At 48.3% G+C, this 27,951-nt stretch overlaps 1 protein-coding gene and 1 long non-coding RNA gene across 9 annotated transcripts in view; one reads left to right on the forward strand and one right to left on the reverse strand.

The window, feature by feature from the left end:
- LOC135898837 (alpha-2C adrenergic receptor-like) overlaps positions 1–8,573 on the forward strand; it is a 696,056-nt gene extending 687,483 nt beyond the window's left edge. For all 8 annotated transcript variants that reach the window (XM_070535753.1, XM_070535751.1, XM_070535752.1 and 5 more), the window contains one exon: positions 4,818–8,573. In XM_070535753.1, the coding sequence (XP_070391854.1) occupies positions 5,091–6,740 (1,650 nt within the window). In that variant the 5' untranslated portion in view covers positions 4,818–5,090 and the 3' untranslated portion in view covers positions 6,741–8,573. The remainder of the gene's footprint in view (positions 1–4,817) is intronic.
- Positions 8,437–27,951, reverse strand: part of LOC139057451 (uncharacterized) — a 36,392-nt gene continuing 16,877 nt past the window's right edge. The window contains exon 2 of the long non-coding RNA XR_011512803.1: positions 8,437–11,148. This is a non-coding gene — a long non-coding RNA (uncharacterized lncRNA). The remainder of the gene's footprint in view (positions 11,149–27,951) is intronic.

Raw genomic sequence — 27,951 nt, forward strand, 5'->3', positions numbered from 1 at the left:
ATATCTACAGGCTGAGTCAGAGTAGCTAAGATGGCTGACCACCAACAACACGCAGCAGCCAGCGTCTCCGAATCCCTTCTTCATCCTCTCTCTTCTTTCATGCTTCCGTAACCATATTAAACGCCTTATCGCGTCTCTGAAGGCCTGGACTAGGGCCTTAGTGATCCTTTGGGACTAATAAATCTTCTCTCTCTCTCTCTCTCTCTTAAACCCGCCGCGTTAGCTTAGTGGCTATGGCGTTGCGCTGCTTTGCACTATGTCGCGGGTTTGATTCCGGCTGCGGCGGCCGCATTTCGATGGGTTAGAAATGCAAAAACGCTTATCTTTAGGCGCGCGTTACAGAATCCCAGGTGATCAAAAGTAATCCGGAGTCGTCCACTACGGTGTGCCTCTTAATTTTATCATGGCGTTGGCTCGTAAAACACCAGAGTTCATTCAACTAGGTCTCTCTCAGCCCTAACGATTATATGCAGCCCTATACCGGACTGCTGGGAGACGAGGATGATAACATTGGTAGCGTCGTCTTGGGACGTCATGCTTTGTCAAACACGCAGAGCTCACATGCAATGAGAAGTTAATATAAAGTCGTATTGCTGTCGTAAATTTGTTGACATAAGTGATTGACACGACGGCCCTAACTGGCACTTTTCTTTCTTTTCTTTTTGAGAGGCAACCTATTCGTGCGGTACAATGAATGTTTCTAAAGAATTGTGGTAACGCAACATCTCGTCGTGTAAACTTGCCGACAGTGACACAATCATGACGAAAACATATCGTGTCTTCTCCTTCTCGAAAAGGAGAAGCCGCAGCGCACAAGAACGCGCTGTCGTAGAACGCGTCACATCTCGCAGCCGTTGTCGCCCTTTTCTACGTATGCTTTATCCAATTACCAAACAACTACTATATACTGGGACGCATAGAACCAAGACTAGATACTGCTTATCTCAGCTGTTCCCACAGCCGTTGGTCTTTGCACTATGTTACTCAAAAATAGAGTGCGCGAGCCACCTGCAGACCGAGAACCTGATGCTTGGCGCGTACCACTCTCCTAGGTATAAACTTCCTCAATGTAGCTTCGCTGCTCGTTCTTGTCTACTCCTCCAAAGCACTCTGCAGTCATGTTTGCAAGGGCGCATGTGAGCTCCTTAAGCGGCAACACGGCTTTCCCCAGTTTTAGACTCCTGAATTATATGCAAACACTCAGCCTTCATTGCTTTCGAAAATGTCACGCGGTATAAGCGTGACACTTCTTTTATTGTGAGAGCAAGCTGTACGTGATGTTTTCATTGGCTCGTGAAGACAGAGAGTGAGAGAGATGCTCTGTAATGGATCCTGGAAAGGTTTACCTAGCGGCATGCCAAGCATGCTACTGGAGATGAACAGAATGAAACATGAAATGATGCGCGGAGTTCTCAACAAACATATACAACAGACACAAAACACAACACTTAACACTCGACTAAGGTGACCCATTCAGACCAGTGTCTCTAAGGAAACATAAAAGCATCTTGGTTGCGCGAAATGCATAGGTCGCGCTAGTCCATTGCGTGCCTTAGCTCAAGGGATGACAGACAGACAGTCTTTGTTGAGTGCGGCCATTAAGGCAGTTCTTTGTTGTGTAATTAGTCTATAAGCGCAGATTAAGTGGACTACGGTTTCCCGCGCTTTGCACACAAGCCACTGTGTCTACCTTATCCGTTTGATATTAAGTTGGAAATATTTTGTTTTTGCCACGTTTAAACGAATAGGGTGCAAACCTGCCCGATTGTGCCTGATAAGGCACAATAACATAGCATTCGGAACTCGCCCAAAGGGTCACAAGTGCAACTAGGTCCGTAATCTTGCCTGAAGCCTCTTATGTGTCATATGTGCCGCCGAGAGGTATGATCGCGCAAAACTTTACTTTAAATAAAAAGTTATACATAGCGCTTGCACTGGTTCCTGGTTCATGTGGTCTTTTTTGAAGAATCTTGTGTGTCATATGTGCAATGAAAAAAAAATGGTTTGTCGAGGTGCAAGCAGAGCGACGACTGATGAGCAAGAGCACGTGCGTGAATGCCGCCGTGTGCAACAGACCCCTGTTCTTGCTATCGGAAATCTGGGGCCTTTCCTTTTCTCTCTTTTTTTTTATTGCTCTCTCGCGTACTGCCTCGAAAGTTCGAGCATATAGCAAACGTCAGCGCGGCACGTTGAATGCATACGACGATCGAACAATGCCTTCCACTGTCAGGAGAACAGATTTTAAAGCAAGTAGAATGCGATGCAGCTCGGAAAGCTCGTGCACGCGCGACAATTACACCTATACTCAACGTTCAATAAGGAGAGACGAAGCATGCAAACTGAGTCTGCATAGTTTGCATAGCTGAACCTGTCACCTCGAGACGCTAGCTGCGTTGCGACGAAGTAGCCATGCAAGGGAAATTGACTGCGCCGCTTTCATTACTCAGTGAGATAAAAGTTACGGTTACTATAGTAATCATGCCACATCAGCTTAATACGTGCGAGACTATTTTTTCGCACTAGGTCACCCTTTATGTAACCTATCGCATAACGAGTGTACTTGAAGTACTTTTTTTACAGCCTAATACTGCTAGCGTTGCTGGAAGGAAATTGTGGTATGAATGAAGAAAGAATAGGAAGGCTCTTCTTTTAGGTATTCATGAGGCTTTTAATCCGCTCTTCTATTATCAATTCCCTATGTTGAGTTTGCGCTATAGCAGCAGGCTTGGCAGAACTGTTAAATATAAAAGCAACAGACTAACACGCATACGTCAATGTATTATAGCCAAATGCTGACAGTGTAAACCACCGTAGAACTATCAGGACGGTAGTGCCCCTATTTCAGTGTTAAACCTTGTCGTTGCTTTCTGAAAATCCAAAATATTTAGTCGCGCCGACGATCTTTGGGTTGCACTATATTTGGTACATTCGCTTGGTGCTAGCATGTGAAACAGCCAGAAGATGCCCGTACTGCAAGGCCACCAGGTTTCAAACGTGGCACGCATCAAACACGTAAGTTAAAATAGTATTTACGCAAATTACGAACTATCAGGACGGTAGTGCCCCTATTTCAGTGTTAAACCTTATCGTTGCCTTCTGAAAATCCAAAATATTTAGTCGCGCCGACGAGCTTTGGGTTGCACTATATTTGGTACATTCGCTTGGTGCTAGCATGTGAAACAGCCAGAAGATACCCGTACTGCAAGGCCACCAGGTTTCAAACGTGGCACGCATCAAACTCGTAAGTTAAAATAGTATTTACGCAAATTACGCTAAACGTGTAAACAAAATTCATATGACGTGTCGCCTGTTGGTTTCACTGGCGTCTAGTGCGTAAACTACCGCAATTATGTGTTACTGACCTAGCTTCTATAAAGCGATATGAACGGTTTCAAATTCTCAGGGGTTTTTATTACATCAATATATATACACGTAACGTCTGCGGCAGAAAGGATTTTCCACATCCGCCGCCAAGGTTTGTGAATGGTGGCGCTGGCTAACACTCCCAAGGTTAGTTGTAGTAGTACAACATAAATACCCAAGAAAGTGGATGGGGAAACGGCGCCGCGGTAGCTCTATTGATTAGAGCATCTCACGCGTAATACGAAGACATGGGATTGTTCCAAACCTGCGGCAAGCTTTTCTTTTTTTCACTCACTTTCATTGTCATTAATTTATCATTTCTTTAATTCAATTAGTAAGTACAAGTAATTTCGCCTATGTTGGCCTTGGCGCCTTTGTTTCGTGGCTTCTCATGATATGATTAATAAAAGAAAATCGAACCCCTCGGTTAACCCCCTTTCCTCTCGTTATATATATATATATATATATATATATATATATATATATATATATATATATATATATATATATATATATATATATATACACCTCGTAAATTCTTTTTTTCTAGAGTGTTTACGTGCCAAAACCATAATCTGATTTTGAGGCACGCCGTAGCGAGGGATTCCGGATTAATTTTGACCACTTGGGGGTCTTAAACGTGCCCCTAATGCGCATGACACGGGCGTTCTGTAATTTCGCCCCTATCGAAATGCGGCCGCCACTGCCGGGATTTAATCCCACGACCTCGTGCTTAGCAGAGCAACATGATAGTGCAGCTGTAGGCATATAGTCATATATGCATATATGTAGGTATATACCATTACGGAGAAATCACCGCCAACATTATCAGCATTGCACCTGAGTGACGTGTGACGTCACTGTGCGAATATCTATGTGAAGCCGAAAGACAGTGCAGTCTTGGTGAACGAAGATCTCAAAAGTGCAGCTGGAAATATATATATATATATATATATATATATATATATATATATATATATATATATATATATATATATATATATGTACCGTCATCTCATATACGGCACATAATTCATAAGACCTTTACCAGCCGAATACCTAACCTTTATTCCCGCGTCAATCAACAGCATTGTCTCTCGTCACTCCTAAGTTTAGGTTCGATATTTGTGCATTCGCAATCTGAGCAGACTTTCGATATCGACGTCTTCGAAAGTAGGGAATAAGAGTATACATAGAACGCATTCTACGAGGGCTTCTCGACATGAGGCCGCTCTGTGAGACGCTATATACACGAGGAGCCCGAACAAGCGTGCGTGACATGCGCGAGATCTCCATCTTCTTTTACGCTCCACGTAGGTCTCGTGGCGGCGTGCCGGTAGGTTGGCGATAGCGCACTGCCACGTTGGGGAGACCAGCAGGTGTTCGGTTCTCGTGCTCCCTGCCGGCGGCGCTCGCGTGCTCGCAGCTGATGACTGCGCGCTTTGCTTTCGCAGGCGGAGGGCGCGAACCTTCGTCGGCGGACCCGAGGCGGCAAGCGGGCCCTTGGAGGAGGAGAGCGGCAGCCCGCGGATCGCGCGGCGGGGACCTCTGCGGCCGGCGGCACACCGAGCAGCAGCAGCGGCGGCGTGGCCGGCCCCCGGTAGCCGGGCGGCGGCCATGCCCGTGACGCCCTGCGGCGGCAGCAGCAGCGAGCGGCCCTGCTGCCGGCTGCTGCGGCAGCAGCGACGACGACGAGACGAGGCGGCACAGGGGCCCGTGCGGCGGCCATGAGCAACGGCAGCAGTACGGCTAACCTGAGTTGGCTTGACGGCGTGGCGGCGCTGAACGCGACGCTCGACGGCAATGACTCGGCGGCGGCAGACGACGAGGGCGGCGGGTGGCCTCTGGTGCCCGACGACCCGTGGGACGGGTCACCCTACCCGAGCCGCTATTCCAAGCTGAGCTTCGTGGTGACCGCGTTCGTGGTCACCTGCATCATGATCCTCATCGTTGTGGGCAACATGCTGGTGTGCATCGCGATCGCCACCGAGAAGACGCTCAAGACGATCCAGAACTGGTTCATCGCCTCCCTGGCAGTGTCCGACTTCCTCATCGGGCTCATCATCATGCCCTTCTCGCTCGCCAAGGAGCTGATGGGCTACTGGATCTTCGGCACGCTCTGGTGCGACGTGCACGCCGCACTGGACGTGCTCATTTGCACCGCTTCCATCAACAACCTGTGCCTCATCAGCCTGGACCGGTACTGGTCAGTCACGCACGCCGTCGAGTACCTCAAGAAGCGCACCGCCTCGCGAGCCATGGCCATGATATGTTTCGTGTGGCTCCTGTCGGCGCTCATCTCGCTGCCTCCGCTCGTCGGCTGGAAGAAGTCCCAGCAGGCCTCCGACTACCCCCAGTGTTCCGTGTCCGAGGACGTCGGTTATGTGTTGTACTCGGCCCTCGGGTCGTTCTATGTTCCCGCGGTCGTCATGGTGTTTGTGTACATCAGGATATTCCTGGCGGCCCGCTCGCGCGCGCGCCGGCACGTCAAGAAGCAGGCCCGGCACGTACCAGAGCTCACGAACGATCCGGTGCGCGACAAGTCGACGACGACCACGACGACGACGTGCACCAGCTTCAGCAACCCGAGCCCGCCGGACTCCTCGGCGGCGGCGCACAAGATGAACGGCGGCGGCGGTGGCGGTGGCGGCGGCGGCGGTGGGGCGCAGCGCAGGGGCATCCTGCCCAGCGCCGCGCCGCAGATCATCATCGAGACTCCCGAAGAACCGAGCTCGGCGCCGCCGTCGCCCCCGTTGCCGTCCCGCCGCCAGGAGGGCCTCGGCGGGCTCAGGGCCCCGGAGGTCGGCCTCCGCGCCGACGACTCCGAGGCGGCGCCGCTGCAGGGCTCGCACGACGCGCCGGGCTTGCTGAGCGCGCCGCAGACGCGGATCGCGCGCTCCCCTTACGGCTCCACGCTGTCGCTCAATGAGCGCGACGAGGACAGCGAGCTGTGCGAGTCTTCCAACGCGGCGGGAGGAGAGTCCTCGGGCGGCAGCGGCGGCGGCACCACCGGCAAGCGGGGCGGCCGCCCCACACCGACCGCCAAGCGGCGGCCGGTGCCCCCGCAGGGACTGACGTACGCAGTGGCGCGCCACACCCCGTCAGACGCCGAGCGCCACAAGCGCAAGCTGGCCAAGGCCCGCGAGCGCCGCGCCACCATGATCCTGGGCCTGATCATGGCCGCTTTCATCCTGGCGTGGCTGCCCTTCTTCGTCCTCTACGTGCTGGGCGCGCTCTGCAAGCGCTGTGACATCAGCGGCACGGTGTTTGCGGTCGCCTTTTGGCTCGGCTACTGTAACTCGGCCGTCAACCCAATCATCTACACCATCTTCAACCGAGACTTCCGCAAGGCCTTCCGCAAAATCCTCTTCAAGTGATCCTGCGCCGCCGCTGCCGCCATCCGGCCCGGCGCTGCTGTCTTCCACGGCGCCGCCTGGCCCGCCACTGCCGCCGGCGCGGCGCAGCCTCGCCCGTCGAAGGATCCCCGCCGCCGCCGCTGAAAACCCCGCTCTGCCCGCCGCTCCTAATCCTCGTTGTTTACCATTGGGAGCCTCCACCACGAACCGAGAGAAGGCGCTCCGTGCGTGTGAAGCGCCCGCTCGCCAAACGGAGTCCGCCTTCCGCGCGCGCCCAGGGACCTGTCCACGCCGTCTGTGGCCTGTGCGTCTCGCGCATCGACAGTCCAGCCGCGACGCCACCACCGCGCGCATGCGCAGAGGGCACCGAGTGCTGCTGTGCCGTGCTGTGCTCCGCGCTGCGCACACATGCCACGACCGCACAACTGTGTATACATGTTTGTTAACTGCCGTAGCACCGCGCTATCTTTGCCCTGCACTAACCCCACGCGACCCGCCCTACTTATGCTACGGCGACGACACCACCCCATTCTACTCGTCGTATCTACTTTGCTCGGACGGTGGCACTCGGGGCGGGTGCCGTTCCAAGATTCGATGAGGAACAATATCCGCCGCTAACTCTCGTTCCCGCAGTTCTTTTTTCTTCATGGAAGTGTCGCGCATCGGCGCTTCGCAAAGGCCTAGCAACACGCACAATACACACGCAGACAAAAGAAACACAAATCGAGTTTCGCAGCTGTTGTTGTTCTGGATGAAATGTATCCCGATTGTACATGAAATGTCTCTAGCTTCGTGGCAGGCTGCCCGTTCGTCAAGTAGCAGGGCCAGGTTCGCTTGTTCATAGAGTGTACGCCAGCAGCCGGATGAAACGACGTTGTGTGGACATGCAAAGCCTGGCACCAGAATTTGTTGACTCGAATCGTTCTTGCGCCATCAGTGTTTAGAGCGCGCGGCGGTGACCTTGCACAAATCGGCGCGCAACATGGCGGCGCGCTGTTGTCGAAAATCAGTTGTGGTAACCACGCACCTAACAATGCCGCGCGCAACTTAACTGTCCTTTCTGTAGTTAGGGCACTACTGACAAGGCGGCTTCTTTTCATCTGGCTGCTGGAGTATAGAGTGTCGTTTGGTGCCAGTGCTTTTAGGATCATGTTCGTTTCATCCGTTGACGCTTCGTGCTTTTCGAGATGTTGAAGTGGACCGTACACGAACAGAAACAACCGAAGGACGTTCTCGACACCAGATGCAAGCCAAGTTTACATACCAAGCATAAAAAATACCGGAATGCTTTATGGTGAGCGAACTCAGAGTGAAACCACAGACACACGCCCAAACACACACATGCAAGCACAGCGCGCGCTCCTAACACACACGCACACACACACACACGCTCACACGCGCACACACACGCACGCACACGCACACACACACACACACAAACACACACAAACACACACAAACACAAACACACACACACACACACACACACACACACACACACACACACACACACACACACACACACACAAGCATATAATACATAACTTACTGAGCGGTCACTGTTTCCCGTGAGCTGATGCATATATTATATAGCAGCCGAGGTGTATATACTGCTACTTAATGCGATAAATGTCACGCTGTTCCGAACATTTATAAACGCGATCTTCTGAGAGAGAGCTTCCCGATGGCGAGAACATTGCATGCTTTTCTCTTCTTCTTTTTCTATTTCTTTTTTTTTGCAACGGCGTCGTCTACGTTATTTTCTTTATCCCCTATGTGTGGGGTCACTCACGCGTTCTACTCTCTATTAAGGCACACTAATGCACAATAATAAACACCAAAGTTTCACCTTCACCATTTCCTCTCATTGAAGTCAGCAGACTACAACACATGCATCGTAGCGCTATCAAATAGAGAGCGAAAAAGATCCAACAAAGCGACGCGCGCCACCTTTTTGTCAGGTTTATCTTGACTCTATTACGTAAAATAGAATTCTTGTGTCTTATTTGCTACTGATTTACCTGTAGAATTCTTTTTTCGTGCATTGCCCCCCCCCCCCTTCTTTTCTTCGCATCGCTCGAAAAAGTACTAGTCATTAAAAAAGCACCCAAGGCAAGCACTTGTGTCGCGTCAGGGTGATTCTTAGCAGCGCATTTCAAGAAAATAAGAGCTGCTGTCGCTACACCGCAGTGTTTATTGTGCAGTGAAGTGTCACTAACAGCGAGATTAGGATGCCACCATCGCCTTTCTGGCAGTGAGGTTTGCTTGTTAAAGAAAAAGAAAGAAAATGATGACGGCAGCGATACACCATCCTTCCTGACGTATTTTATTCAACGCGAGAAACCAACGGATTATAGCGTACTTGACAGCTTGAATGGGGACCTTGAACTGGGAACGTTCAGATCTGCGATTACCATTCAAGAGTGGTTCAGTTTTAGCGAGACCCGTTTCATAATTTGCAAGTGCGCTTCTCTGCACTGCACATTTGCCCAACTGATGCAGTTCATCGTTCAAATGAAGAAGGTGTGCTAGCTGCACATGCTAGCTGCACATGCACATGCTGCACACGTTTCTATGTCACAGCATAAGCAAACTGTGTTGGCACAAGCTGTTTGTAAAAATCAGCATGCCGCCGTTAGTTGAGCAAAGTGCGTTGCTGAAAAGCTAGCTTTACAGTTAGGAAAGGTATTCAAATGGGATAGGGCTTTTCTTTCTTTTTTTTCAGCTGTTCATTCGCCGTATGCCAAAATTGAACGTGAAGAATACAACAAAAACCTAATTTTAACTGTCCTTCCTCTGCAATACGATCACGTTCTTCAGTTAAGGTTATCAAGAAAGTTCAAGCTGCCTCGATCACTTCAACAGCCTAACCACGTGCCGAACTTACGCGGCATTTGCGACGATCACTGCACTTACAGAGTCGTGAAGCAGAACACATGTACGTCCTATGGCGACGGGCGCAAACTTTTTTAGCTGTAATTTGATGAAGTGCGGTGGCCTGTGCCGTTCTCTTCTACATCATATCGCCAGCCACCTGAAAAAAGAATAATTACTTTAAACACTTGTTGTTATCAAATGCGACATTAGCTACTAATGCTATTTTTTTTTTACAATATTGTTTGACTTTGACCACTACAGTCACGTCGAAAGCGGCAGTGAGATCAGAGCACACAACAGAACCTACGAAGCATTTAAAACAGCTATAAGCGTTCCAATAGATGCGAAAACGAACAAAGTAAAGCGCAGATAATTGTGGGTCCGTTGAGCGAGTCCGTTTGGAAGTAGAATGTTGTTCGAAACCAGCAGAAGAATCTCCGCCGTTGCTTCGCTGCTTGCCCCGAAGGGAGGACGTGTGTTTCTGTTGGCTTGAAGGTTGTTCCCTGCGACAGTTCTTTGTCTCGTCACAAAACACACCGACCGTTCGCAACGATGACAGGTATTCGCTTTTATATAAAACAGAAATTGTTGATATTAAGAGAAGAATTCGGGACACAGTGCAGCGGTACGGTCGACCCAGACTGGTGCCTCACGCAACTAATGTCTCAGTTATTCGAAAGTATGTTGTTTGTATTGCGTTTCTTTCTTTGTGGTAGCAACATACGCCGGCCGGGCGTTCACAACCTGCAATGCGCTAATGACTTGGGGTGTGCAAACTACTCTTTCAGGAGCAGTTCTTAGACTAAAGCTGTTAATGTCGCAGTCGAGGAATTCTCTTATGCTGTTTCGATTTGTGCAAGTTTTCCGTTCCTTCATTCCTGCGAATTTCTTTCTGTTTGTTCCTAGGTTCGGTATAGTAATCGTCTTGAAGAAGAGGAAAAAATGGATGCAAAAAACATTTATTTCAACTTCGTTGCCCTCGCCAAGTTAAATTAACTTCTAAAGGTGCAATCTATAAACAGGCAGCCACATTGACAGGACTGAAGTTGTGTAGCGTCGCGTTATAAGAAGCTAAAGAAAGTATTAAGCAGAACGAATACCCCACGAGCCCCCTGTATAAGCTAAACTTCGCAAACGACTTGCGTGGCAGCAAGCTACAAGAAGATAATAAACAGCACGTATCCATATCGAGCAAGTGACATGCCTGCAAAGCAAGAAATAAAGCAAGAAAGAGCTCAACAGGAGATGCTTGGATGCGCCGCTAACATTCCCTTTGGTTTTCTTTATATTGAGGGAAATCGTTAGCACGATATGACAACACGGGTACGCAATTAGCTGTAGTAAAACTAATTACCTGGTGCCGATAAGGCAGCGCGACTCGAGGGAGTGAAATGTCAAGCTAAGCGCGTGGCTTACCTTGACAAACGACTTGAGTCATTAGCGCGGTAAGTTTGCAACCGCTCGCAGAGTTGCATCGCATCCACTGCTTCATTTTCAAGCACTACAAGATGTGCCAACGGGAAACACATTCCGCTGTGATCTTGGGGTGCACCTGCACAGTTTTCAAAATGTCATCGTGTGCTGTAAACAAGGGGTTACGAACATTAGTGTCAAAAGAGCAAACTGTTATATAACCATACAACGCCCCTTCTGTTTGGCGTGCAAACAGCTACGGCTCGTGAAAAATGTTCTGCTCCGTGCCTCATTTGCATGCGTGCAGCGATTTCGTGAGCGTTGTATGAAATTTGTGATCCCTTGCAGCAAGCGGAACAAAAGGAATGCGCACTCTTGCAAGCAATCTTTGCGAGAAATTCCTGCATTGGTGAGCAGAAAAAAAATTGATACCTTATGTTCGTTACGTACACTTCCACGCTCTTGGCGTTCAGCTTCATTCTCCTCATTACGATGCGTGATATTTTTGAAGGAGGTTTTAAAGAATTCCTTAAATATGTTTAACACTACGAAAAGTCGTTCCTCCTCCCTCTGTTTCCTGTCTGGGACAATTTCTATTTTAATTTTTTTTTTCCTTCTGCGCCAAATATTCAATACACAAATTCTTCTTAATGTGTGCTCAACGTACACGGCCACCAGCTTCAGGTTTCTTTTTGTGCCTCATTTGTTTTTGCAAAGAAAAAAAAACGAAAAAAGAAACTTCATCTTTTCTGTAGCTTCTGCATTCCGAAAAGTTTTGTAAATGGCCATAACGTATATTGTCACATCCATACAATAGGCTCTATTGCACAGCATTAATACGGTGCTTTCCTGCAAACTTCCAAGTCGTTTGCGCGAAATAGCTCGTGGAACGAGCATTACTTCCCAACGGCGCTTAATCTGGCGTATTACCATCTTTCGTCTCCAGGTTTCCCAGTGCCTGAGACATGAACTAACACTGCTAACAGTGAAGTTCGTGTTGGCCGTGTAGACCGAGTCAAAAACAAAAATCAAAATTGACAGCGAACGCAATTTATACTCGCAGGACCCGAGCAAACAACCGCCGACCCCGATTTCGCGCAGACACTTCGCTCATTTAATATATCTCGAAAAGCCGTATCACCGAAAACACATCCCCAAATCAAACTCGCTGCACAGTCAGCAGAGTGCCCGTGCATCGCTCACCGCACCTTACCGTTTCAAGACCCGCCAAAGTCGGGCCCCACTGTTACTTCATAGCTCAATGGTGAGTAAAAGTTGAAGGGGGGGGGGGGGGGGGAGGACGGCCGTTTCGTACAGGGGCCTGATAACATAAATCTGTTCCAATATGTTTTTATTCCAATCTTCTGACGTCAAATTTGCGTAACCGCCGACGCAAGCATCGGGCGGTCACCCGCGGGGTTGTCTGAACAGACTAATCAAACGCTCTACTCGTTCATAGGAGGTCACTTTTGTTTGCTTGAAGAATGAATAACATTTCCTACACTGAGCGGTTTGTCTTATCTAATTGGCTGACAAGAGGCGAGAAACACGGTCAAGTGGAGAGGAACTCGATGAGGCCGAGCCAGTGCACTGAAAATGGATAACCGGATGAAAAGGGTGGTGCCAGCGTCTGCGATTGGTCCGCTTTCCCTTACTTGGCTTGCGGTGGCTGGTCGACAATCGCGGCGGCACGCAATGGAAGCTTAAGATTGACACTAAAACGCATCCTCAGCAAAGAAGAGAAGAGTTAGCAAAAAAGAGTCGTAAACGTGCCGAAAGTGCTCGAAAACGTTACACGGCCAAGCAAAAAGTTTTGTTGTACGCAAATAAACCCACGCTCTCCTGCAGGTGCGAGTAGCCAGTGCCTGAGCGATCGGCGACAAACATCTTTCATTCCTTTCGGAACGGGGCTGCCTGCGGCTATTCAGAAGAAAATTCAGTTTTGTTCGGCATTTTAATGCATATTTAAAGCGTACACGTCACTCTGACGCGGTGCTCTTCTTGCGGTTTTGTGACGTCGCGTGACAGGCAGGTGAAGTGGGAGTGATCCAAAAAAGTTTTGGACCAATCAGGGAGGGCTGAATGCAGAAATGGAATAGAAAAGTTAGGAATAGTTTTACGTTATAGCGCCCCAGTACTAATAAACAAGGCTGAAGCATTTAGTAAAAGCAATAACACCCTATCGCAAGCTAAACTTCGCTTCATTTAACACTGCAGTAGCGCGTCATCGAACATCAAATTTCTTTCATTTTTTTCTTCTTTTATTTGTTTCGTACTGTTTTGTTACTTCAAGGCTTGTTGTTCTCGGTTTCAATTTCGCATGTACGCATTCAGTGGGCGTGTTCTTTTTTTTTTTTGGGGGGGGGGGGGGGGGGGTCCTCTGAGCCGCCCTTTCTTTCCTAGCCTATCGCTCTCTCACATTCCCACGCCTTACGTGCTCCAGACCCGATAGCACTAAAGACTACAGCACCTTGCACGCCTCCGAGTTTCGACGCTACAGGAGCACGGTATACGCACCAAGCACACAAATAAACAGACGCTCGCACAGATAAACGCGTGCCCTTTCAGACAATATCCGCAAATTCATTTGTTACGATTTTTTTTTCACATTACACTCGGTAACCCGCAAAAGGCCTCTAGTTTGTTTCGTCACCTCTCTCCCTTACTCCAACCCTGGTGCAATCTGGAGTCCAGACAGAACAATAGTAAAAACGCACTAGCAAGCACATTTTAATAAAATTCTGAAACGTGAATCCTGACACCTGACCTAAACCGAGTTCAATGTGTCATTTAGCGGCCAATTTAGCAGAGAACTGAGGTCGTTGCTGCTGACGAGTAAGACCTCGCGTAGATATGTTTTGAACAAAAAGTGGTGAAAACCCACATTATCTAGGGTCATTACCTGGATTAGGTGTCTAAGCGTCTTAAATTCCTCATTTATTTTGATGGTAAGAACGCCGAGAAATCGTGCTACTTTCGCCGCCATTAGGATTGCACATAATTTTGCACGAGCATGCACAGAACATCGTTTATCGACTAAAGATTCGAAAGCTCTTGGGTTACTTCTGATACAACGCATTAAAAAATAAAGGTATCGTGACAGTGAAATTAGGTGTTTTCTTTGCCTAAATAACAAAAAGCTGCAATTTTCAGCCACTGTGTTATTTATTTTTGCTTTGAAAGAGCACTCGGGAAAAAAACGAGCTGCGATGTGAATTGGCACACACGCTCGCGTTTTCATTTGATATGGTCAAAATTTCGAAATATGTGCAGGTACACGCCCAGCTAGAAGAGCCATCCAATGTGTCCTCGAGTACTTTGTGGAAGTCGAAAATTTTCCAACCTTAAGAAAAGAAGAGAAAGTTTGCAAACGCGAAAGACGCGATTGGATTGTTCAGCTGATTTCAAGTTCTCAGAAGCATCACACACTCAGAAGCCATATATTTCGGCGTCTTAATTAAGCTATTTTTCTACACTTGTTTATTTGCTTACTGAGCAACGGCAATCACTTGCTTTCTGACTCTGCAGAAGACCCCAGCCGGCTGCGACGTCGAACGGGGTCGTCGAGAACCTTATTATCAGTGGGATTTGTAACGGACTACCCAGGCTTATTTTTCTTCTGGTTATTACCTCTGCCCAGAAAAAAATTGCAATCTCTGAGCGTTCGTTTGCTCGGGTATTGGATAATCAAGCATGGACCTCTGTATCACGCACCCTTAATCCACAGGCCCGCGTCTGGCGATTGGAAAATGTTGAGGTAAAACATACAACAGCGCCGTCTTCAAAATCTCACAAGCACACCCATATATGAGAGCGCAACCGGTCTGGCATCGTTTATTTATTTATTTTTTTCGTAACTTCAACTTTTCGCTCACAACAGTGCGTTCTTCCCGCATAGCTTGCTTCCTTGCGGTCACTCCGCTTCGCAATTTTCTAAGCTATTTCCCTCAAAGGAGAGAGATATATATATAAATAAACACTCAACCAACGCTCACACTCACCAAGACGATGACGCCGACGACACTCGTGACAACAGCTTAGCAAACACACATTGTCTCTCAATGGTGCTGCAAAAACCGCGACAGGTCTTTCCTCGACTGAAGGAGGCCCCCCTCTGGACTGACACGCTTCAGCGCTGGACGACGAGAAGAAAGCGTGAAAAAAAAAGTGTTGAAAAAAAAAAGCAACAACATTGCGATGCGTATAGCCGGGAGAATAGAAGCGCGGCGTAAGTGTGTGAACACATTTCTCTATGTCTCGCGTCTCTGTGTTGTCTCCTTCGACTCGTTGTTGTTGTTGTTGTTGACCGAGAATGCAAGGTTGCGTGATGTGTGTGAGTGTTTTTTTTCATTGTTGTTGTTGTAAGTGTCGGTGTTTGACTCACCGCTCTCGCGTGGACAGTGACCGAGGGATGGATTTATCTCGCGCTCTGCCAAGCACACTGTAAGGTTGGCATAGCGAGAGAGAGAGAGAGATGCTGGGAGTAGACTGAAGCTTCCCAAAGGTTTTGTGTAATTAGATAGTATTCGTAGCGTTTTAGCTTCCGTCGTTGCACGATCACAAAATTTCGCGAGCCGTGCATTCTCTTGTTTTATTTCCTCTTTTCACTAATGCCGTTTTCGTTCACGCCATCTGCACGGGTCCCTCGCTCCACGTTAACGGTGTCGGAACGGGTGATCACCTTCGGAAGCCTAATCATATAATCAGCCTAATCGTTTGACTGCTCAGTCAACCCGAAACCTGCCTTGCGTCCCTTCATGGAGCTGTTCTTGTTCTTTCTGTCGCTTTTTAAGGCTGTTTTATATTCAGTCAGCCAGCAATAAGCGCTTTCGATATGTTTCAAGACCTATTCACGACTGCGAGAATTGATCCCAGCGCCTAATCATCATAATGTGACAATGGGGTTACGCCATCTATTCGTCCACCAGTGAGACGGTCCAAATTAGAAATTTATTTTCGAGATCCCACTTAAGGGACGTGTGAAGTAAGTTTTCAAGAAATCTTAGTGGACACGAGACTCCCTACTCTGGGAACAATAATTCGTGTCTTGTTGCTGTTGTGTTCTATTAAATAGGGTTAATTCAAGCGCGCTAAGTACCAGTACGATACTTCAGTCCCGCTACAAGAGAGCTTGGCTCTTTTTTGTTTTTGTTTTTATTAATAAACGGGTGGCGAATGGCGCAGCACCATATTGGCCCACCACCCTCTCCCTTTCCCCCCGTTCTTCTTAAGCTGTAATAGACTGGCTGCATTCGTGCCGACAGGCTTTCGAACACAACCATTCTCCTCTGCGGCCCTGAACGCAAATTCACACAGCCTTTTCTGCAATCCACAACCTGTAGGAAGCTGGGTAGCTGCATCTATGCGCCAGCTTTAATCATGTTTCGATCGCTCTCCCCACTAGAGTAAAAGTATTGCGAGTTTCTCACGCAAGGCGTGTACATCCCTCCTCAAAATTCTACAGGTCACAACTGCGTCCGGCCAGAACTCTTTCCTACGTGTCATAAGGCGAGAACTGCGGTTCTGGTCGCTGAGTATACGGGAGATGTCATTATTCTACGAGGTTTCACATGGATAGCGGCGCATCTGAGGCACACCCACGAGACGTCAGCATAGCTATAGCTTCGGTGCCGCGCGTAATTCGCCCGGGTACGCCTTTTCCAGAAAAGCTGCAACGTATAACTGAATCCCACGTTGAACATAACGGCGCACAGCTTCCTCCCAAATTGAATGTTCGTTGTCTTTTTTGTGTTTTTTGGCTCTATACGTACGGGCCACCGTTAATTTGCCCACTGCCTGCTCCGACTGCTGGGCTGAGACGCCTTCACCGAAATTGAGCAGTAGTTTGTTCGTAACGGCCCGTCACTGTAGCATTCGTGTAGTCAGTGTCCCGCTCGCGCCGGCAGCTGCAAGGCGGTCTCTTGCCAGCCGTGTCCGCTGCCGTGGGTCGCCCGTGTAGTGCACGTTCTGTGATTGTACACACACTCAGCACGCGAGAGTTTCACGCAAACGCAGAGTGAGTCGCGCTTCCCTTATCTCTCTGTTGTCGTGCTTGTTCCTGTGGTTGCGATCTTGTTGTACGCATATACACATATATGAACATATTATACGCGCATATATGTATATTATTACCAAAGAAAAAAAAAGAAGAAAGAAACCGCGACGTCTGTGCCGACAGGGCCGGATCTGTGAGAGGACCTGTCAACTTGTGGCCCGTTTCATGCCCAGCCCTTGCCGAGTAATGCGTGTTCACATAGTACGTTATAAGTACACATGACCATACAGTATATATATATATATATATATATATATATATATATATATATATATATATATATATATATATATATATATATATATATATATATATATACAAGATTCTAGATGTTTTGAACACCGCACGCGCGCTTTGGTCGTAAGTGCGAGTGTCGAACCGTGATGACGTATGTGCGCGTGTGACTGTGGCTGAGTGAACGTCTTGCTGTCTGTCGCGTGCGAGTTTCTCCGTGTGTGAGCCAGTACAAACGTGTTTCATGTTTGAAATCGGTTTAAAACGATGGCAAACCATATGCATACGTGGTCTGTTGTTTTTTCTACGATGCAAAAGGGGAAAAAAAAAGAAGGAAACAAAGCCGAACTAAGCAACAGCAGCAACAACACCTAATGTTTGTTCCACGATATTCAAAGCTTATTTCGTTGTCGCTGTCCCGCGTATTGACTCGGTCTTCTTTATAAACTTTCTTTTCGAGAACGAGAAAATAATAATAATAATAACCCCGCTTCTCGCCTTCCCCTTTTCAAGCCATCTCCAGCAGTTGCTTATTTTTTACGTCGTTATAACTTAAGCAAAGCTGGACAGCAGACGCTCTACAGAACTGAATATCATGGTGCTTGTTGAACACAGCGTTTGTTACCTACATGCCTATAGCGTATATCATGCAGCTGTATTTGTGCCGCGTTGCGATACGCTTACGAGCTATAGCGAAAGCAGAATCAAGAAAAAAAAAGAAACAAAGAAACAAACAAAAGGTCAGACGAGAAAGACTGATGTGGTCCGTAGCGTCGCGCAGGTTCTCGGCTTCTTCGATAACATTGAAGTCATCGTGCGTCTATTGTCTACGAACATCTGGCATACTCTGTTTCACGATATCCTGTAACTTAAGTTCAAGCTACGAGGCGACCAAACTTTAGACCTCGATTCTGCGCTCGAGACTGCTTTAAGCTGGACAGACAACAGTTTGAGGCAGCCGGACACGCGGGACACGAACACGATTCTTTACACTGTCGCGCTCCTGATTGGCCCAGGCCATTTTCGGCCCCAACTCCAGCGGCGCGTTATAGCAAAGTAGAGTACGAGCTTCAAAGATTCGGAATGCAAACATTGATGGTTGCCTTGGCAACTGCCGAACACTGCATGAGCAGACATGTTAGCGCAGGCTGGGCTGAAAGCGAAAACGCGCACTTCTCGCGCTGCGAATAACGTGCCATCAGATGCACTGTTCTGCGGGCGTTTCTTTCTATTTCACCTCGTCTCGTTCATAACATACTACGCCGCCTCTGTCATCAAGATTAAGGAAACCCGACAATATAATGTATCTCACGAGTACGCACTACGTATACATGACAGCCGTAGTTACCCATACCGCACCGCGCAACTGATCTTCAGAGAATTTGTCGTGTTTAGACAAGAGAAACTTCGCATCGGCACGAAACCAAACCGCAACTATGAAACGAGAAAAACTTCGCTACGTATCGCGCGCGCATTGCGGCGAAGCGGACGTGTTGGCGCAGGCTACTTCCTAAAGCGCACGGCGTCTCCGACAAGCACCTGATGCTAGGGAAACGCAGTTGCCAAATATATTCGCTGTACTTTCGTTTTACTTAAACATAAACAAAAACAGAACAGACTGTTAAAACACACACCGCATTACGCCCCTCCTGTGCGCAAGCCCCATATTTGCGCCGTGCGGTTCAAAACATCGTGCCGCGGCAATTACCACACCTTTATGCAGTTGTACACGCTTTCAAGTGGCGCAGAGTTCTCTGCATTTACCTCACATGTTGTGCAATGGCTCTGACTTCAAGCATGGCGCGGGAGGCTATCCGCAAAGCAGGAACGCGTTGTCTTTCGTCTATTGGCTCACAACACGCATTGATGTTTCCAAAGCTGTCAAGAAAGAAAGGACCTGGCGAACTAATCAGTTCTTATAAGTGCGCTGCGTAGTACCCGCAGTCTTCATCACTCGTTACGAAACCACCGCGCACGTGATCAGACCTGTCACAGGGCAGCGTACTAAAGCCAGCTACAAGACCGTTCTTTTTCTCGAAGCCCGTATATTCGCTCGTGCCTCTCTGCAGCTTCGTAGCAGCAGTCGATGCACTACGGCAACCCTGCAACGGGGCGTGGCGAGACCTTGTCGCTCGTGGAGTGGCTTTCAATCTTTCGACGAAGACTGTAACCCCCAGCTATTGCGCACATGTAGAGTTTGCTTCCTTCTTCTGCTTTGCGCCTTAATGTTTTCTTTTTTTAATTAAGAGGTGCATTTTTATTCCTGTGTGAGGCGAGCAGTCATAGGCACCCGTTGCTACATTACATGCTTCTGAACAACTATCTTGGTCGCTAACGCCCAGAGAAAACACAGCCCAACCAAATCTCGCAATTTGCACGTCAGACTCACAGCGTCCGATTCCGCGCTTTTAGTTAGCTGAGACGCGATAAGCACGAAGAAAGAAAACAGACGACAGTAACGAACAAACTGGAACTACAGCCCAGTCTTTTTTACACGAACTTTCGGGCAGCCTCTTTCGTATGGCGAAAAAAAAAAAAGAAGCCCATTTCATTGTTCTTGCTCTTCCGTTTGCCCGAAACGTCTTTCTTTTTAACAGGAACAATACTCAAGACTGTATTTTATTTTTCTCTTTTATATCACTGCTGTTACCCTCCTCTGCCTGTTCCACACAAACACATGCTTTGCAAATGACCTTCTTGAGCACGCCGTAAGGAGGTCAAAACAAGAGAAGGGAACTTTTTTGCTAGCACATATATGAGAGAGTGAAACGTTAGAAGAAAAGGAAAACTGTTGAAGTTCATAGTCCTGATTGCGTGTTGCAGTTTATCGTTTGTTTATCGCTGTGTGTGCATCGTTTGCTTATTATTGTCTTGTTCTTCTTTTTTCTTTTTTTTATCCCTGTTATGCAACGTATTCCACTGTGAATACCTTTGAGGTAAATAAAACAAAATTCAATGACATTGCTGTGACTTGATACTTTCGAGAGCGCTCGTTGTTCGAGCGTGTCTGACGCCTTTGACGTGGTGCGACGCTTCATCCTGTGCACTCTCGGGAGGCAAGCACTTCGAAGCCAATAGGCATCAAGCAAGTGGTGGTGGTGGTGGTGAATTGTAGCGACAGGCGGGTTTAGCCTGACGATCAAGGCCGGCAATTGCTCCGCCCGAGCGTCTCTTACAATACCGCTGAAGGGTTTCACCATATGTCCATCAAACCAGTCTCTCTTAAGAATTCGATAAGGAGACGTGAAGTTTCTTTGCGGGCTATAACTGATCCCTCGGGAAATATAAGGTGGTGCAGGCGCGCATGCGGAAGGTCTTTTCTTTGCAGATTCTTCAGGAGAGCATCGCTTTCATATTGAAATTGCCGGCAGGACCACAAAAAGTGCTCAATGTCTCCTGTCTCGTTGCATGCCGTACAGTTCGGAGAATTGATTCGCCCAGTCTTGAATAACCAAGCCGGTGTATAGCAGATCCTGTCCTTATTCGATATAGAAGTGAGGCTTCCTCTCGGTGAAATCTCTTGGTTACGCAGGGCATGTGCGGTGAAACCCAAAGCGACCCAAAGTGATTTCAAATGTCAGATTTTTTCACCTGATTACTCTTTGGATCCTTGACATTGGGAGGATTATAGAGCGCTGTATATGCAAGCGCATCAGCTTTTTCGTTGCCAGAAATACCAATGTGGGAGGGAATCCATTGAAACTTTAGTCTGAAGCCTTTGTTGTTGAGTTATTTCGTGATGGCTAGTGATTTGCGAGGGAAGTTGAGAGATGGCAGACCACGGTATAGTTGTTGTAACGCGGCCTTTTAGTCCGTAACGACAACCACATTCTGCGAAGGCAAAGTCTTTAGTTTGCGCAGAGCAGAAGCTATTGCTAAGCCTTCCACAACTGTCGACGAGGCTATACATTCCAGACGGCAAGACCACGTATATCTTAGAGAGGGGATATAGAATGCTGCTACGCAGCGGTCTTCGTCTGATTTGACAGAGCCATCTGTGTATACTTGTGGGTGATTCGGGTAAGTCGTGTTCAAATGTTCTAGGACTAGTGACTTGGCTTCTGCAGATAGAATGCAGCTCTTTGACTGCAATCGTGGTACACTTAAGCTACATGTGATGTCCTCGAATGTCCAGGGTGGTTCTATCCTTTCCCTCGGTCTCGAGCAGCGCTATCCTAATACGCGAAGCGTGTTCAGTGCTGCATAAAAATGTGAGCGCGGCCTCTTACCTATACGTCGCAACAGGGCTTTGCCAGGCGTACACTCCCTCAATTGTAGTAGCTGGATCATAGTAGCATGGGAAGCCTGAAGTCGCAGAGGGCGTGACTCAGCTTCGTAGAGCACTTTCTTGTTTGATGCTGGCTGATGAACTTCAAGGCAAAGTCGAATACCTTTTCTGTGGATGGCTTCTAAGCGCTCGTATTGGCTATCTGAGGGTGACATCAGAGGTAGCTGATACAGGATCCGACTGGTAACCATCGCTGTACGTAGCCGCAGCATCAACGTCGGGTGGTTGCCCCAGCGTATGCCAGCGACTCGCTTGAGCGCATGTAGCCTGGGTGACGATGACGCCACAACGTGGTCAACATCGCGGCGCCAGAGTAGCCTGTGGTATAAGGAAATGCCAAGAAATAGGACTTCGGTTACTTGTCGAATCTGGTATCCGTCCAAATTCAGCGTCAAGCGTGTAGATTTTCTTTTCACTCCAGGAAATAGTACGAATGATGATTTCTCTGCTTATAGTGATAATCCAATCGTTGCGAAGTGGCCCTGAATGGCATTTACTGCTCCCTGGGCTGTTCATGCGAGACGGCGGTGCTGGTAGCCGGAAACCCTTATGCAGATATCATCGGCATACATAGATATCTTCACTGATGTTCGATGGTTTAGTACTCTATAGAGGATAATCATGGCAATGATAAATAATAAAGGAGATAAAACACTCCCCTGTGGCACGCCGCGAAATATACGTATTTCATCACTCAAAGTGTCGTCAAGACGAACTCTGATGCGACGATCATTGAGGAACGTAAGTCTGAATTGCAAGAGATGACCCGTGACGCCTATAACTTGTAGCTGGCTGACGATGGCGCTTTGAGCCACGTAGTCGTAAGCCCTGAAAACATTCATGAAAACAGCAAGCGTCGACAGGCCATCCGCACTGCAATGTTCTATGTGGCTTAGCATGTCCAGCACATTGTCTTGAGCGCTTAGACGCTGCCGAAACCCAGTCATGCACGATGGTTGTTTTCGACCCTGCTCGACATACCAAGTGAGTCTTGTGCACGCCATCTTCTCCACTAGCTTCGCTGCACAGGTCAGCGATACCGGTCTGCATGAGTCCAGAGCTGTGGGATTATTTCCAGGCTTCAGAACCGGTACCACCCATGCTACCTTCCATAAATGTGGGATATCCCCGCTGGTCGACGCCTGGTTAAAAAATACCAGCAAATCACGTCGTCTTTCAACCGGTAGGTTAGTCAGCATCTGATTACTGATAAGGTCAGGTCCCACCGGACAGCGACGTCGGAGGCTGCTCATAGCTAGTTCCAACTCTCTGAGTGTGAAAGGAGCATCCATTAGAGACGACAATAGCGGCGGAGGTGGGTTGGTTGGGCCGCCTGACCTGCCGGAAGGGTATACTTCAGAAAAGGCATTCGCAGGACAAGCAAGCGTCTTGCCTAACTTCAATGCTAGGGCTTCAAATGGCTTGTTTGGTCGAAAGTTTCCAGCAAGAGTATTAACGATCCACCATATCCTTGGAACTGGCGTAAAGACTGATAGGCTTGCACAAAATGATGCCCATTGATCTCTTCTTAGTTTTCTTGTGTAACGTCGAATCACTGCGTTAATCCTGTTATATATAGTCTTCATTGGTGGGTCACCCTTCATCCTCATTAGCCTCCGTTCCGCTCTTCGACGGGCAGCGCATAGATTTTGGAGCTTTAGATCCGGATCGGAGAAGTGGTCGGGTAGCTTGAGCTCAGCGGTAGGTAATCTCTCGCTACGTGGCATGTCCGCGAACAGGTCTCCAGATGATTCGCTTAGGCCATCCCCGTACGTATCCCAATGCGTCACAGGACAGGATCTTCGGCCGTTGATTTTATATCCAGCAATGTTAACGAAGACAGGAAAATGGTCGCTGCACATTCTATCTATACTCGTCTTTGACGATGCGAGGATGTTCGCTGAGTGTAATGTCAAGTCAATGCAATGTCAATGACACTGTAAGAGGCCGGTGGTCGAAAAAACGTTGGCTGTTTGTCATTTGTCACGCAGAGTCCCTCGGTGTCTAAAGCACTAACAATTTGCTTCCCACGTGCATCAATCGCCTTGTCGCCGCAGAGAGTATGGTGCGCGTTAAAGTCCCCACATATAATCCTCGGAGCTGGGCAGCGGCTTCAGAGGTCTCATAATTTCTCCAATCGCGACCTTCAGGCGAGAGCTCACATATACGGAGGCCACGCTGAGGCTTCGGTTTCCCAGCCGCATTTGTACAGCAGTGACTTCCAAAGCACTGCTGAAAAGGTCTTGAACTGGTAGAACGTAATGTGGTATTTCACGTCTGACATATAGCATGGCGCTTCCGTTCATAAATGTCGGAATACTCTGGTTTCCATGTGCGACATAACCAGCAATTGATCTGGAACTTGGAAGACCAGCCTCGGACAGGGCCAATATTGGCACAGGCATGTTGAGTAAGAAAAGCGACAGTTCAGGTAAATGGCACGCAAGACCCGCACAGTTCCATTGCATAATAAATTGCACCTTTGGGCGAGATGATGAACATTGTGTCCTACCGCATCCATATTGCTAGGTGCTTTAAGAAGAGGCAGAGCTTAGAATCACTGACTCGAGAGCCAGGACTACTTCGAGTATGTCCTTCATCGAGCTCGCCGGCAGCTTCTCTATGTGTGATCGCAAGGCCTTGAAGAGAGCACGTAGCACCTGTTGACAGTCCTCCTGTGGCGTTTTTTTTTTTTTTCATCACAACGCGATTGGGGCCGTTGCAGGGCAGACACATAACTTCACTGTTCCGGTTGTTCAGCAGACTTCCCGTCTACGAGGCCTCTGTTTATTGATTTGACTGCCTTAGCTGGTCCGCTGCGCGACGGCACCACTGTGTCCTGGATTCCTTGAGAAGGCTTCAGGCTTGGGAAATCAGTTTTCCTCTTTGAGCTCCATTTGAATTCGTCTGACTCTCTGCGACTCTTCGTCTTCATCTTATTTTTCTCAACCTTTTCTGTTGGCCCCAAGATAAACGTTATTTTTTTCGCTTTAATGCCGCCGCCCATGTAGGACACTTGCTATAACTAGCTGGATGACCACCACTACAGTTTGCACAAAGAAAGTTCTCGCTGCACGCGCATGTTTTGAAATCATGCGGTCCTCCACATCTCTTACACCGCTGCTCACCACGGCAGTACTTGGCCACGTGTCCATAGCGTTGACACTTGAAGCACCGAGGTGGTGTATCAACGTAGTCGATGATCTCATGTCTTGTGAAGACCAAGTTGATGTTCCCTGGACGGTCTGTGTTTGGAGCGAACGTAAAAACCACGGTGCTGGTTCGCCTGGACTCCCAATCGGATTCGGAAGTCTGGACACGTCGCGTGACTCTCCTTGCATGGTAAACACCTTGTGGCTTTAGGTATTCCAACAGTTCCTCATCAGTGTACCACTTAGGTACTCCTCTAATAATACACGTGTTTTGCAGGTACGAATTGGGCACCCGTGCTGAGATTGCAGTCCCTGAGATTGACTTGCAACTGAGAAAGGAGTTCACATGCTCTTCTGTCTGGACATCTAGAAGCAGCGCTCCTTGAGTAGTAAATCGGCTCCAAACTGGCGATGCGCAAAGAATTTTCACAATTTCCGTAGACAGAACAATGGGATTCACTTTTTTCAGGTCGGCTCCTTCTGTGGCAGGGGTAACAATCACTGGGATTTCGACGGTCCTCTCCATGCGGTGACGCACAAGCCTGGAGCCTTCATTGTCCAGGTCTTTGATGTCAGCTATGCCGCAATCATCAATAAGCGTACACTCGTCGTCTGTTTCTGTAGCCTTATATCGCTTACATTCACGGTTGCTCTCAGGGTCAGTCGGTTGCCTCTGGCCCGGTGTTAGGTCAGGCGTAGTCACGACGGAGCTCTCGCCGCTAGCAGATCGGGCTCTTCTGCAGGCTCCTATCGAAACGACGGGAGGCGAACCCCCCCCCCCCCCCCCCCCCCGTAGCCTCCGGTAGGGAAGGTATTTTGGCGAGTCGTCCGACGCCTTCGACAATTCTATTTCACGAAACCTCGAAAAAATACAAAAACACTAGGAAGCGAGGCAGCAGTGCGACTGTGTCGAACCAAACTTCTTCTTCCTCCCTTAAGCAGAGTATACAGCTCTGTTGGGAACCAGCGCTAGCCACGAGGCGCTACGGCAAACTTGAGTAGGCAGCTGAAGTATGCAGACACCATCCGATGAGGAGGCCATGAATATGCTGCGACGTTTTGGTTGATAACAGACGCACTGCTGTATCAACGTTCGCTTTAGCTCTATGCCTCGAGCCAAGCTCTGGCCATACCCATGCCCGTTGGAGAAGCTCATGCGCTCATACATTCTAGCACGCCAGTTACAGCGCAGGCCAGAATGTGGACGCATGTGTGCATGAAGATGATCAGTGAAACTGATGACGTGGAATCATAGCATGTGCTGCTGAAAGCTGTTTGCACCACTCACTCGGCTGTGTGTTGTGGTGCTGCTGCTGGCACGCGAAGTTTCAGCGCTCGTTACCCATATCGGAAAACCAATCAAGAAAAGTTCATACTTCATGCTGTTTAAGCGCAGTTTACAAAAAACCCCCAGGGAAACGAATTGGGCAGGCGCTAACTTCCAACTAACGTTTAATGTAAGATGTCGTGAATATATACAAAAAAAATCGTCAGAAAGAAACAGAAAAGTCAAGAATGAACATAACTATTCATTCGGTCGTACCGTCTAACATGTGTGCGTTACCAAGCAATCGTCACCAACTGCCCTCAAGAAAAGTTATTTCTTTGACAGATAACAAAAGAGATGGAGAGCTGACGCACTCACAAACATCACTACTCATTACTGCAGCTTCCACGATCTCGCGCCGGCACCGATCTTTGTCTCTAAACAAGACTGCAGTGTTTTTAAGATATGGCTTGCACCTAAAGTCTCGGCAGTATAACGCCAGGTGTCCCTGCCTTTCCTTTGTCACGTTCCTGTCGTGCTCCCTTGACCGCTCGTTTAGACATCGTTCCGTTTGCCCTACGGATGTTTTGTCACACGATAGTGGTACCCGATAGACAACACCTTCGCCACATGAGATGAATTCTTCCTTGTGCTTTGCTTTGAGCCCCTTCTTTTGGCTTTGCACCGGCGCTGTCATATTGCACAAGTTGGTTAATTTGTCCGGGGCTGTCATGATGACTTTCAGGCGTGCATTTTCCCCAATCTTCTTCAGACGATGTGACATCGTGTGCAGATATGGAATGACGGCCACCTTCTTTCGATCAGATTTTCATTTCCGTGCACCTGATCAGTCACGCGTACTTCGTCTAGCGCAGAAGAACCTCAGCCATCGTTGCGATGTCAAGTGTGTAGGATAACCTGCTGAAGCTAGGCGCTGTATTTGTATTTCGAAGCTTTCGTTTACACGATGCATGCACGACTTAAGTGCATTATGCCGACACATCTGAGGGATCCCCCTTTTTGCCAGCTTTGTGTTAGCCGACAGAAACGGCAACAGCGGTTTCTTGCTCCACGGCTCGTATGTCCAGCAGGCATGGCTTGGGGAAAAAAAAACAGCTTTAGGTCAAGAAACCTGAGAATGTCGTTTTCAGGCACCTCGTGCGAGATTTGCAGAGGCTGGAGGCACCTTTCATATGTGCGGACAACGTTCACCACGCCGTTGCCGAAGGGATTTTTGTCACTTCTAATCAACACAAGGAAATCATCCCCAAACCTGTAAATTATTGTGGCCTTGAAACAGGACAGTTCTTCGTTTATCTTTCTGTCAAGAGAGGCCAAATATAGGTCGATGAGCACTAGCGCTATGCATAAACCTATACACACTCATGTTTTCTGCAGGAACACGCACCTGACTATCACGTTGCGCATAGGTGGAGGTAGTGCACAAGGACAGTAAATCAAGAAACCGCTGTTGGACCACCTTACATTTCTCTTGAAAAGTCATTGCCCCTGTTCAAAGATTTTGTCATCGACACATTTCGAAAACTGGTCTTGAGGCAGGGAGTAGTACCAATCCTTAACGTCCACGGGTGTACAATCATTCAGTGGCGTGGTCATTCAGGAAATCAATAACTTGCTCCGAATGTTTTGTGGCAAAGGGGTAATCGGCCTCATATAAGTTAAGACTGTGCTGTAGGAATTGTGCTACACACTTTTCTGCCAGGTATGTCTCAGAAATAATTACTCAAAATGGTGTGTCGACCTTGAGGGTTTTTACACTGACAAACATTTCAAGGCTAAGCTAGGCCTTGCTGCTGCTACTCCCAATCTTATTCACCAGATCGGGGAGATTCAGCAGCTCACACAGCTCTTTTGCTCTAGCATTGACATGATTCAGCTTAACTTTGGCACACTTGTTGAACACCGATCCAATAGCGTCACACGCT

The sequence above is a fragment of the Dermacentor albipictus genome, chromosome 3, assembly GCF_038994185.2.
Source record: "Dermacentor albipictus isolate Rhodes 1998 colony chromosome 3, USDA_Dalb.pri_finalv2, whole genome shotgun sequence".
In the NCBI taxonomy this organism is placed as follows: Eukaryota; Metazoa; Arthropoda; class Arachnida; order Ixodida; family Ixodidae; genus Dermacentor; species Dermacentor albipictus.